Below are 12884 nucleotides of genomic sequence, written 5' to 3' on the forward strand. Positions count from 1 at the left end.
TTTTAGAAAACCCACACATACAGGTAGATACTTACACAAACAATCACACCATCATCCTTCTCAACAATATGGCATATTAAAAATGCTAACCCATAGAGCGAGAGCAATCTGTTCCAATGACAAGGCTCTTACTGCTGAACTGACTCACTTACGCCACACCTTCTTGACCAACGGCTACAATCCACATAAAATAAACAAAATACTAAACACTCTTAAGAAACCCCTCCCACCATCCACCACAGAGAACTACAACAAAACAGTCACCATCCCTTACATTAAAGGCACACCCGAAAAGATCTCAAGAATTCTCAATAAACATAAACTACGCACTACATTCAGACCATGTAGCAAATTAGCTACCCTCATCCGCTCACCCAAGGACAGCATTCCTCCTTTATCACATCCAGGAGTCTACCAAGTACCCTGCTCATGTAATCAAGCCTACTATGGTCAAACAGGAAGAACTGTGAACATCCGCATCAGCGAACATAAAAGATACGTCCGGAATTATCATTATGGGAAGTCGGGCCTAGCAGACCATGTTCTGGATACCCCTGCACACAGGATCAACTGGAAAAACGCAAAAGTACTACACAGAAACCCATATAAATCAGAGAGATTGTTCTTAGAGGTGACAGAAGCCCTAAAACACACTCCAAATCTCAACAAATATGGCTGTATTAACTTGCCTAAGATCTGGGAGACAGTCATATTAAGAAAAAACTAGCACCTTTCTAGGACTCTAGTAATATGTGATAGCTTTTTTTTTTTTTTCAGATAGAGGGCGCCAAAATCAGGACTCTAGTCTTTGTGTTGCTGCTACAATTTTGTTTAAGTACACCATGTTGTTATAGTCTCGCGTATTGTGACAAACAGTGTTTTTGTGCTCTGAAGATGCTGGTTATAACACCAGCGAACTATCAGTAATAAGTTAATAAATTAATTATTTACTTAGTTTCTGTGTTCCAATATATACCGTTAAAATAATAAACAACATATATGAAAGAATATTTCCCTGATGTTGTCTTAAATAGAATATAGCTTTGATGTAGTTAATTTATTTCATTTCATTTATTTATTGTAATTTTATTTTATTTTCACTAGAAGTCAGGCCAGTAGAATAAAAGTTGATCAAATCATTGTCTCTTCAGCATACTATGTGAAATGTAATTTAGCTTGTCTCTGTATAATCCAGATGATGACCTTAATATGAAGATCAAAACGTCAGGAAATTAAAATAATAAGTTATAAATAACAAGGTTGTAGAGTCATAAATTGTGTAAAATGAATGCAAGATAAGTAGTGATTGAAGAAGATAAAGATGAGTATCTGCTAAGAAAGTCAGACAGACCTTTGAAAGACTGGAAAAAGAAATCAATAGTTCAATAGAATAGTTCAAATCAACAATGCTGGAACTAAGAACTATGCATATACATATAAGCTTGATCGTAAAGATTTGGGAAGGTTTGCCTTTTTTTTTTTTTTTTTTTTTTAACACAATTACACAATTAATTTTAGTTTGCTTGTCTTTTCCATAGCTACACATAAAGTAATGCTGTGACTGACAATTATATAATGGATTCTCTGCTAAGCCATAAATAAATTACTTAATTTAATTCTTCTAGAAATCATGGGCTTAGTGCTCTCCCCCCCCCCCCACTACTCAGATTATTCACTTTTTAAGGCATGTCTTAAGTGAATAAGTCTGCTGCCACTTTTACCAGAAGAGATTGGCTTTTCGGATCAACAGCCAAAGCAACTAAGCTAAGGCAGTGCTGAGTATTAGTCTATGAACTAAACCTGTTCCTCTTGAGGGGGGGGGGGGGGAGAATGACCTGTTTTGTGGGATAAAAAACCCTGTGGCAAACTTATGTTCAGCTGAAATGTCCTTATAAGGGTTCTTTGCATCCTAGACAGGATTCAAATGTAGGCCTTTTCAACTCAAAAGGCATTGTCAATACCAAATGAGCTCACCAAAAGAGAGACATCAGGACAATTCACTACCTAACATTGAAGCATTCCAAAATATTACCATTCATTTCAATTCACTATCTAGAGGCCAATATGTAGAATGTTTTAAAACATGTATTACTCACTCAAATAGAGAAATGATGGATATCTCTCCCCACCCCTTTCTCTTACTCAACATCACTTCACCACGGGAAAAAGAAAACCACAAATTTATTCTAGAGTCCAAGCAGTCTGTGGTCCTTCAGGCTTCCAACAAACAAAGTGAATAACATTACAGAAGCATTGACTTTGCTTCGAATGAAGTATGAGAGGTGCACATTGACATCCGCCTCCTGGTTCACTTATAGACAGTTAATTTCCAGCCAGATAGTTTAGTATTTCTTGATGGGAGGATTCATCTAGGGATAGTAACAGGCCTGCTGACATGAAGGTGTAGACAGAAATTGGTTGAGGCAAACTAACTGGTGTAATTGCTTAGAAGTACAAACAAAGCAAACTAAAGCTATGAAATAGATGCTGAAAGATGTTTCACTTGATTATACTATATACTGAAGATGCCATGAAATTATATTCTTGGTTTAATCTTTGCAGGTACTGCCACCTGTTGCTGACAGATGGCAAGTACTGTGCTAAAAAAAAACCTGTTCTGTTGTAAGTAGTGGAATGCTCAACACATTACATAATCATTTGAAAATATGCAGGGCAAGAGGGCAGCTGTAGAATGCAAGTTCTACTGTTTCCAATCAGTAACGAATGTCACAGATTGGATCTTCAATGTTAATGTACCTCCATTAACATTGGAGATAATATTGGCTGGAAGGGCGACCACATGCAAATCCCCAGACAAGATCCCTTCTGTTTGGGTATCCTTGGAACTTTAGTAAGTTATGAAAGAAAGTGTTGTCAGTACCCAACTGTGGAAGTTCATGGCAAAAGTGGTTTAAAGATATCTTTATACCAAATTTTACTTTTCAATGCCAGAATGTCGTAACAATCTTAGAGTTAAGAACAGAATTTTGTAATATTCAGGAACAACCTCAGCTTTTGGATCATTATTAATCATTTACTCCAAACAGGATAAGATGAAAATCCAGGTAGTACCAGAGAAGGTCTGCACATGTGTAATCAGTCTGCAACATTTGATGGATTTTTGAAGCTGTATTGCTGAAATAGCAGAATTTCAAGACTGGAAGCCCAATGCCTTCATGCTTCTTTCTGAAGAAATTCCTTTTTAACTTCTTGGTATTGGCTGGACCAAAAATATTGCACAAGTTTACTATATAATTACTTTTCTTCAGCTTCTATAATGGGATAGTTGTCTGTAATATTTATTATGTACAACTGAGCAGGGAATATTATGGTTTTAAGTACCATGGTTTTAGAAGAAAAGGAAAGTGGTTTAATTTTCCAGTCTTCTAAGGTTTCAATGTTTTTGTATATAAGTTCTTGTATATATAAGTAATATAAGTTCTTGAACTGGTAATATTAGATAAGTGAAGAACAGAATTTTTTCTGTTCTTCACTTATCTAATATTATCTAAACTTTTCTGTTCTTCACTTATCTAAAAGTTTTGTCTTAGGGGTTAGTCCAAAAAGAATACCTCCAAGATCTTTGCAAAAACTTTAATTGTGTCTTATCTGCATTAGCAGTTAATCCACTGATCTTGCTGAATTTTTTCAAAATACCAAAAAAGATGCATATGAAATCATTATCCTTCAAAGTACCTACTACATCGTTGGCATATATTAATACCTTATTTTCCTTCATAGTTGAAGGAACTGTTATTCCTTGCATAGCATGTGTATTGTCAATGTCCTGCAAGTAAGGTTCAAGAACCAATGCAAAGAGTAATGGATTACCTTGCTTGACTCCTTTTTGAATTTTGACTAGGTCTAATAGGAACCCATTAACTAGGATGTGGATAATTGAATTGGCATAAAGCTCCTTTAATAGTGGATAGCAGCTTTTTGTCCACCAATTTGATGGAGGATGTTGAACAGAAAGGGATGCTGGACATTATCAAAATCTTGAGTAAGGTCTACTGATAGCATTACCACTAGCTGCTTTTCATATTAACTAGCGAAGTAGATCACATAGAAGAAACATATTAAATTCTATTGTTCAGCCTGGACCTCCATACACCTGTGTGCTTCTAATTATACATCTCATTCTTACTTTAAGAAATAGGTCTCCAGCTGCTGATTAAGATATGATCTCTATTAGATTTTGGAATGAGGATGGTATGGCTTGCTACAAATTAACACGGTGTGTGTCCTGATGAGAGAAAATAATTAAACAGTATAATTAGAATGAGAAGAATAAAATCTCAAGCCTTGCAGTAAGTTCTATTTCTGGACGATCAGGTCCCGAGTATTTTCCTACCTGGCATTCTTTATAGGCTGTGATAACTTTAGATGCTGGATCTGTCAAGCCCATCTTGAATATGAACAGGAAAGCCATTAATGTTGCAAGAGTCATAATTTCCCACAGTACTTATTGTCTTGAAACAGATTTTTATAGTGTTTTTCAAAAGAGTCAAGGATGTCTTGAGGGGATGGAGTCTACACAATCAATGCAGATTTGAGTAAAAGTCCTTTCTTCACAGAATTTAGTGAATTGTCTATTGAAGAATGCAGCTGAAGGGTTATCTGCTAATTGCTGCTGTATTCTTATTTTAAAATATCTTTCTTCCACTAGTTTCTATCTTTGTGTTAATGTTTCTAATGATGTTGCTGCATTCTAAACCATTTGGCTGGTTTGTTACAGACCAGCTTCTCTTTAAACAGGTCTTTCATCATTTTTCTATCTCTTCTTCAAGATGGAAGTGATGCATAAGTCATATATTACCAACATATGAGTAGTTGAAAGTTGTGAAACCTTATTATTAAAATACTCTGAAATTTCAACATCTATCTCTAAAATTAGAGATAGATGTTGAAAGTTTTTTTCACTTTGTTATACTATGTATTGAAGATACCAAGTAATTATATTCTTGGTTTAATCCTTTATCCAAGTGTAAGCAAACAATGTTTGCACATGAAGTATCTTCATGCATAGACTACTTATATATATAGAGTATAAAGGTCGAAACCAGTTTGGGTAGTGGCCCTTCCCATAATGCAATATGCACATCTAAAAGGGGGTGTCCTTTGCATCATGGGATACTAAGACAACTGATGTGAAGTCATTAGCCTCTATATGCAAGCAGCCCAGTCGTGAAGATACTTCATGCACAAACACCGTTTGCTTACGCTTGGATAAAGCATTAAACCAAGAATATAACTTCTTGGCATCTTCAATATCTAGTGCACTGGTGTCCAAAACCTAAGGATGAACACTATTTCTGAAGATTATAACTGCAAATTCAGACAAATCAGCTGGTGGCAATTTGTATAACTGATGATTTTGAGTAGAAAGTGTATACACATTCAAATTTTTGAATTGCATGCAAAGGGATCACATGGTAGCACTCAACACAATAAAAGACAAAGTGCGCTAAATGAATTGTGTATGAAGGAAGCTGTTTTTGTGAAAGAAAGCTGCAAACTTGGATGTGTTACCCGCATGAAATCATCTAGATGATTTCATGCGGGTAAGAATCATTGGAAAGCATCATTAAGAAGGACGCAGAATTACTGATGTTGCCAGAGAGTTTGGAATTTCACATAGCATTGTATCCAGGCTCAAGGCAGCATTTCAAACCAATGGAATGTGTTCCAGATGTTTGCTAAGAGGTCACCCTCGCTCAACCACAGAGCAGGAAGACAGATTTTTCGTTATAACAGCAAAATATACTCAACACACCACAGTAGGTTGGCCCCATTCAAGCACATGTATGCAGATATCTCAACAAACTGTGGCAAGATGCCTGCGACAAGTAGGTTTATATATTTGGTAAGAAATAATATGTGCACATTTGGTTGTAGTCATGAGAATTTTTTTCATATACAAGTAAAAATGTAGTTTTTCCTTAGTGTTTGGACAGCAGTGTATAACCAAGTGACAAAAACTTTCTAACATCTATCCTAATCCAGAGTATTTTAATAAGGTTTGATGCCTTCTGATTACTTGTATATGGGTAATATATGACTTCTACATCACTTCTTTCTTGGTGTCTCTTCTAGGTCGGGCTCCCAGTGATGAGACCTCAATATAGGTCAAAACTGGTAGTGGCCCTTCCTATAATGCACTGCATTTATATACCTCTGAAAGAGTGTGTCTTTTGCATTATGGAATATTAAGGCAAATGATGTGAAGTCATTAGCCTCCATATACAAGTAGCCCAGTCGTGAAGATACTTCACGCATAAACATTGCTTGCATAAGCTTGAAGAAAGGATTAACCCAAGAATATAATTTCTTAGCATCTTCAGTATAAAACTATGAGGTTAGTGTATAATTGCAATTAATTGCACCTTCTGTGGTATGAAAAACCCTCGCTTCTTCATATATCAGACTGGCTAACTCGCATTCAAATGAAAAGTCCCTGTAAAGCTTCATGTGGATTTGATGTGTTTGAAACCTACTAGAATTCACACCATGCCAGAAATGTATGGGATAGGAACACATTGCATTGTTTCATTGTTGTTTGAGCTAGGCTTACAGGAATCAAAAATATGTTGTATAGTCTGTTCTGAGAAGCCATTCAGTTCATAAAATGTTTGATGTCAAGAAGTTCTTGCTGTAGCTGTTGTGATTTAGAGAATATAACATGAATAAGATGTAACAGAAGTTTTATTATTCCAGTCTTTTGAGAAGAATGGTGAGTGGAATGCTGTTGAATGTAGCATTCAGTAAAGGTAGGCTTTCAATAAATGGAAGTAATTAGTTCAGCTGAAGAGAAGTGAGAGATAAGATGTCTAGGAAAGCTAGTTCATTTTCCTTTTCTATTTCTACCATGAAATTGATTCAGTGATGATTCAGATTATTTATTTTTGATAAAAAGGCAGGTAATGTATCTTCATTTTGGGGCCACATGGCAAAGACATCTCATGTAATGTATCCAAATGAAGGCTGAGGTTGTATGGATGAGGAAAGGTTTCTTCTAGATGTTCTAGATAAAAGTTGGTAGCAGCAGAAGAGAGTGAACTCTCCGCAGCAGTTCCTTTGACTTGTATGTTAATTCTGTTCTGACAAATAAAATAACTGGTGTGGATAAAAGTCAAATAATTTGAATATATCTGGCAAAAAGGCTTCAAAAGAGAAGATGAAGGGATAGATTTCTCATTTATCCAAGAAATCCGAAGAACTTTTTATGAAAGAAAAGAAGTTTGCCAATTTTAGACTTTAATAAAAGGACTAAGAACTTAGTTCTACAATATGTGGTTCTCATCTTCATAAAATAAACATTCTTTCTTCTCTTCCAGGTGTCTTCTAAGTGTACATGACAGTCATGTTTCCTACTTCAGACAAACTAAATCTTCAGTAGAGAAAAGACTGCAAGTACAATACATCCATCCCGCATTGCCAATAAAAAATTTGAGAACACTAGCCTATCACAACAAGGAATTAATACTGACCATGATATTCTATGGACTGAAACATGCTTATCAAATTGTTGAAAATGGAGTAAGCATGTTTGAACATTTTTTTTTTATTGGCAAAAACGCAATTGTTTAAACAAAGTGCTTGCTCTACCAGCCACACTTGAATTGGAAAAACTGCCTTTCCCTATCAAAGATATGAGATAGTCTTATTTTAATCAAACATAATTAACATTTTTTTTTTAAATAATCCATTTCCTCTGTTATCCATTTGCAGTTTTCTATGTAAGAAGGTAGCCTGAAAGATTCTTGGCCTAACAATAAAAAAATGAATTTATAATTTCAACATTATTTTTATTTTTCAACATAATCTCCCTTAAGATTAATGATGCTCCAGTGCAATTATCCCATCCCTGTAGTGGTTCTCAATCAGTAGTTCCCCTCTACAGCTGCAATCACTTCTTGATTCAAAGAAAACCACTGACCAGCGAGGAAGAGTTTTAGTTTTGGGAAGAGATAGAAGTCAGAGGGAGCCAAATCCAGGGAATAGGGTGGATGTTCGAACAATTCAGAGTGCAGATCCCTTAATTTTCCCATTGCCAAAACATTTTGTGGGCAGGTGCATTGTCCTGATGAAAGATGATATTTTTCTTCTGCAAACTGAGTCTTTTTTCACGAAATTTTTCATCTAGTCTGCTTAAAAGATCGGAATAATATTCCCTGGTTATTGTTTTTATTTTTCAAGATAATTAATAAATAAAATGCCTTTAGCATCCCAAAACACCGATGCCAGGACCTTTCCTGCTGATGGAACCAACTCTGTCTTCTTCGGCATTGAACAACCGGCTTCTGCCCACTGTTTTGACTGCTGTTTGGATTCTGGTGGGTAATGGTGAATCCAAGTCTCATCCATAGTAATAAATCGATGCACAAAATCAGTTTCATTCTTGTTAAACGCTCCAAGCACAATTCAGAGATTTTCATGCGAGTGCGTTTTTGAACTGCTGTGAGCAAGCACAGCACCCATCTTGCACAAAGCTTTTTCATTTGCAATTCTTCATGCAAAATTATATCCTATATGTTCTTTTGAAATGCCTATAGTCTCAGCAATTTTACGCACTTTGACTCGCCAGTCATCCAACACAATATTGTGCACTTAATCAATACTTTCTGGTGTTTTCACACTTTTTGGACATCCTTCACATGGTTCATCTTCAAGGATGGTACAGCCACATATAAACTAGGCAGCCCATTTCTTAATTGTCGAAAATGAAGGAGAAGAGTGCCCATAAACTTTTATGAACTTCAAATGAATTTCTTTTGCCGTTGAGCCTTCTTTTACAGAGTTTTATAACCGCACGATACTCAATTTTTTCCATTTCAGACAACACTTTTGCTTCAGAGCTGTATAAAACAAACTACTCAATAGAATGACTTACAATTTTACATAGATACTTATGACAGATGTACCAACTTAGAAAAAAAAAAATCTTGCTGATAGTGTTACCATCTATGGTCAGGGCCGAGAACTTTTCAGACTACCCTCGTATAGCATCACATGGCTCTTACTAATTTTAAAACTAATCTATTGTGACTGAACAACCTATACTGTGTGAAATTATCTTAAAAATAAATAAATAAATATGGCAAAGCTGATCAAATTTTCTCTCAACTTTGGATACAGGTAAAAAACACATATTACAGATGCTGTATTTCATGACTTGGTATTTTGTAGTCTTTAATATTTTAAAGTTAATAAAAATTCAAGTCCCTTACCTCCTTCATCTGTCATGACAGCAACAGTTGCTGCGGGCCCTCTACCTGCTGGATTAAATACTTGGACAGACACTAAGTACTGGGTAAATGTGTTTAGGTTGCGAATGACATAATCCTATTGAAATATACAGTTTATATTTCACTGGCATGAACAAAATAAAGGCATCAATCTCTTTTGAATTCAATTATATTAACTACAGTTTAAACTGCATTTTTAGAACATTCCCAATTATTTAGGATACTCATAAGTATCCTAAATCTACCTCTCTGTTTGGTGGTAAAAAGAGTATCAAACAAAAATTAAATAATACAGCTACAATTCTTAAATGCTCTAAGAACCATGTTGAGCGAGACAATCGTGTATCTTAAACTATGTGAGTTATATGGCATAGTTTTTTTTTTATGATATGAAAGGAAAAGCCCGTATATAGATAGAAAACCTTGCTATCTTTCTGATGTCTGAGATGGCAAGTTTGTTTCTAACATGCAAGAATCCCACAGATATCCCTGCACTAATGCCAATGATAAAAAAAAATAAAATAATAAAAATAAAATCAAGTTTGTTTGTTTTTTTTTTAAACAGTTTTCAGTGTTTTGAGAAATTGCAGCCAAGATAAGTTAACTTTTTATGACTACTTTTAATACAGAAAGATATTTACATTCCAAAGCAAGAATTTGTTTTATGATTTTCAAAACTACATGCTATACTACCAATTTGAAGATGATATACTTAGCAAAGCTTTTTTTTCTCTAAGCATCAAAAGTTATTATTATTACTATTATTATTATTATTATTATTATTACTATTATTATTATTATTTTATCACACACACAGAATATACTCAGAAGAATGTAGAGGCTTAACAAATACATACAATTTAAATACAGCAATGGTATAATGCAAAATAAGATCATTTCCATTTATATTCTGAACATATTTAAAAACTGTGGAAGTATTTTTTATATAAAAAATAAACTAACATTTAAAACTATAGAAGACAAGAGAGGATCATTGAGCCACTATGCACACAAGATGCTCATGAATAACTGCACTTTATTAAGTTTAGCACCATGATACCAAATACACATGAGTGAAACATGCTAGTTAATCAGCATGACTTGAATCAAACAAACAGATTACATGCAAGGTAATCTGTTAGCTTCCATTTCACAAAATAACAGCTGCATCATTATCAGAGCATATACAAATTCTCTGATGACTAGAGAGAGAAAGAGAGAGAGAATGTGAAGTATGATGGAATTTTCAATTATGGTGTGTTGCATGACATCTGACCAGTTTAGTCTGCTTGGGAATGTGGAGGTTCGTTGATTAGAATAACTGGATATTAGGATAGTGCCTCAGTGTTCAGATAATAGGTAAAAGTGCAATAACCAATATGTTTAATAACTTATATTATGATGCTTATTTTCAGATGTTAGGTTGAGATTCTAAGTTAAGATAATACATAAATTTCAAATAACCAAATAAGTCTAATGAAAAATTAACTTTTGAATGTCAGAGAAAAGTTTGAAAAGGGCATACACTTTGGAGGATAGGTGCCAAAGTTACTTAAACCATAAATTAAGATATAACAACTAGGACCAATACAAATGGCTGGTGTCAACCCTCACAAGAAAACTACACTTTTTGTTGTACTGTACCGTACTGTACTTACAAACTCAAATGCACAAAATATTTAATTTCATATCTCAAATACATTTATTGCAAGTTTGCATAAATAATTATGAATTATGAACTTGACATAAAACTCTTATTCACTGAAAACTTATTTTAATGATATTATAGCACCAAACAAACTAAATTATGCAAAGATGTTTATTAACTAGTTTATATTTTGCCAGTTAAGAAAACTTCATAAGCCTGACATCTTAGCTGCTTATCTATGAATCTTACCTATTATATTTATTGATATTAATAAAACTGCTTAATAGACTATGGTTATTAATTCATCTATTTTTTTGTGGTTTAATTCACAACACAAAGAAAATTTAAAAAAAAAGTATATATGGGTATTTATTATCATCATCTTCAATATCCTGATAGTACAGTCAAGGGGTATTCAGACTACTATTACAGCACCACGTGATTAAGTTTACATTATTACTAATCCCTTATTAACAATTTTCCTCTAAATTAGTCTATTACTTGTTAGCATTCAAATACTGTCATATCTACTACTTTGTTCTTTCTAAGGCACTTCTGACTGAATCAATCCACCTAGAACTTGGTCTTCCTCTCAGTCATTTCCTGCCATCTTGGTCAAACACCTGTTTTGCAAACCTTTCTTCTCCTATTCTGTTTAAGTAAGCATACCACCTTAGATTAGCCATGCTCTCATACTCTTGAATGCAAGGTTTCTTCTTAATGTCTTCGCTTCACAATGTCTTCATTTTTAATACGATTCCGCCATTAATGCCATCTGTTCAGGCCCCACTACATTTTCTCAGAACTCTCATATCTGTGGTCTCTAATCTTTGATCAAGTACTTTATTTCTAACCTAACTCTCATATCCTGAACTGAAAACCAGTTTGAACACTGTCTTGTATATACAGTCTTGCGATAAATACCATTACAACTTCCACACAATTCTGAGCTTCCCAGAGAATTGCACAAGCCCAATTACATTAGTGGCACTATGTGCAACATTCGCATGAGTAAAGAGAGAGTTGTCTGGCTGTAAAGGTTAAAATGCAGTGGAGAAACTATGAAAACCATGCAGCTGTAATAGCACTTCACAAGGATGGAATGCAGCTGCCTGTTGTTTTCAGCATGCTAAAAACACTTGGGATCAGTAGGATGTTTGTGTATCAGACTTAACCATTATAAATATATAGAAGACATATCTGACTGCCAAAGAACTGGTCAAATATGCTGCATTAGGATGCAACAGCTTCTGAAGGCTGTGAAGGCAGCCCTCACAAGCTGTAATTCTGTGAGAACGATGTCACGTGTACTAACTGATGACCTGTGGTGAGAGCCTATCATCATTCTACTGGATACTTCCTAACACTACAACCTATGTAACAGAGGGTGATAAAATCAAAGGTATGTGAATAACAGACATAGAGATATCTTCTTCTTCACAGATGAGATTTTCACCAGTGAAGAATCATTTAACCATCAAAACGATCAGGTATATGTCCTGCAACATTGCCTCCAATTGGAGGCAATGTTGTGAACATTCTGAGTAGTTCTGTTATCAGATTGACTGTTGTGGTATCACAGTGCTTGTGTTCAAGTAACCCTTATTTTACTTAAAAATGGCCTCAAAGTGCAAGAGTAGTGATGCTGGTAATTCTAATATGCCAAGGAGAAGCTGTAAAGTGCTTCCTTTTAAGTGAAAAGGTGAAAGTTCTTTCATAAAATAATAAATAAATAATAAAAAAAAAACATATGAGGTTGCTAAGATTCCATTCTTAAAACACTTAAGGAATTGAACAACGTAGTTAAGGATATAAATTAAATTATACTTTAATAAATATTTTCCGATATTTCGGCAACGTCACGTTGCCATCTTCTAAAGGAACTTACAAAAAAAGGCACGTGCACGTAGGCACTACAAACACAGTAACTGGGAATGAAGAGATGAAGTTATTGTTCTCCTAAAAGTCCTGATGGTGCCCTCTAGCGG

At 34.7% G+C, this 12884-nt stretch overlaps 1 protein-coding gene across 2 annotated transcripts in view; it reads right to left on the minus strand.

Annotated features, from left to right (window-relative positions):
* Nucleotides 1-12884, minus strand: part of LOC150108836 (putative receptor-type tyrosine-protein phosphatase mosPTP-1) — a 902991-nt gene that overhangs the window by 355606 nt on the left and 534501 nt on the right. For both annotated transcript variants that reach the window (XR_016549344.1, XM_090403658.1), the window contains exon 6: nt 9231-9345. Coding sequence is in view for 1 of the 2 variants with exons in the window: in XM_090403658.1 (XP_090259784.1) it covers nt 9231-9345 (115 nt within the window). In the remaining variant the exon portion in view is untranslated. The remainder of the gene's footprint in view (nt 1-9230; nt 9346-12884) is intronic.

This window comes from Typopeltis vanoorti, chromosome 2 (assembly GCF_054136105.1).
Source record: "Typopeltis vanoorti isolate ZY-2024b chromosome 2, IOZ_Tvanoo_1.0, whole genome shotgun sequence".
Classification (NCBI taxonomy): Eukaryota; Metazoa; Arthropoda; class Arachnida; order Uropygi; family Thelyphonidae; genus Typopeltis; species Typopeltis vanoorti.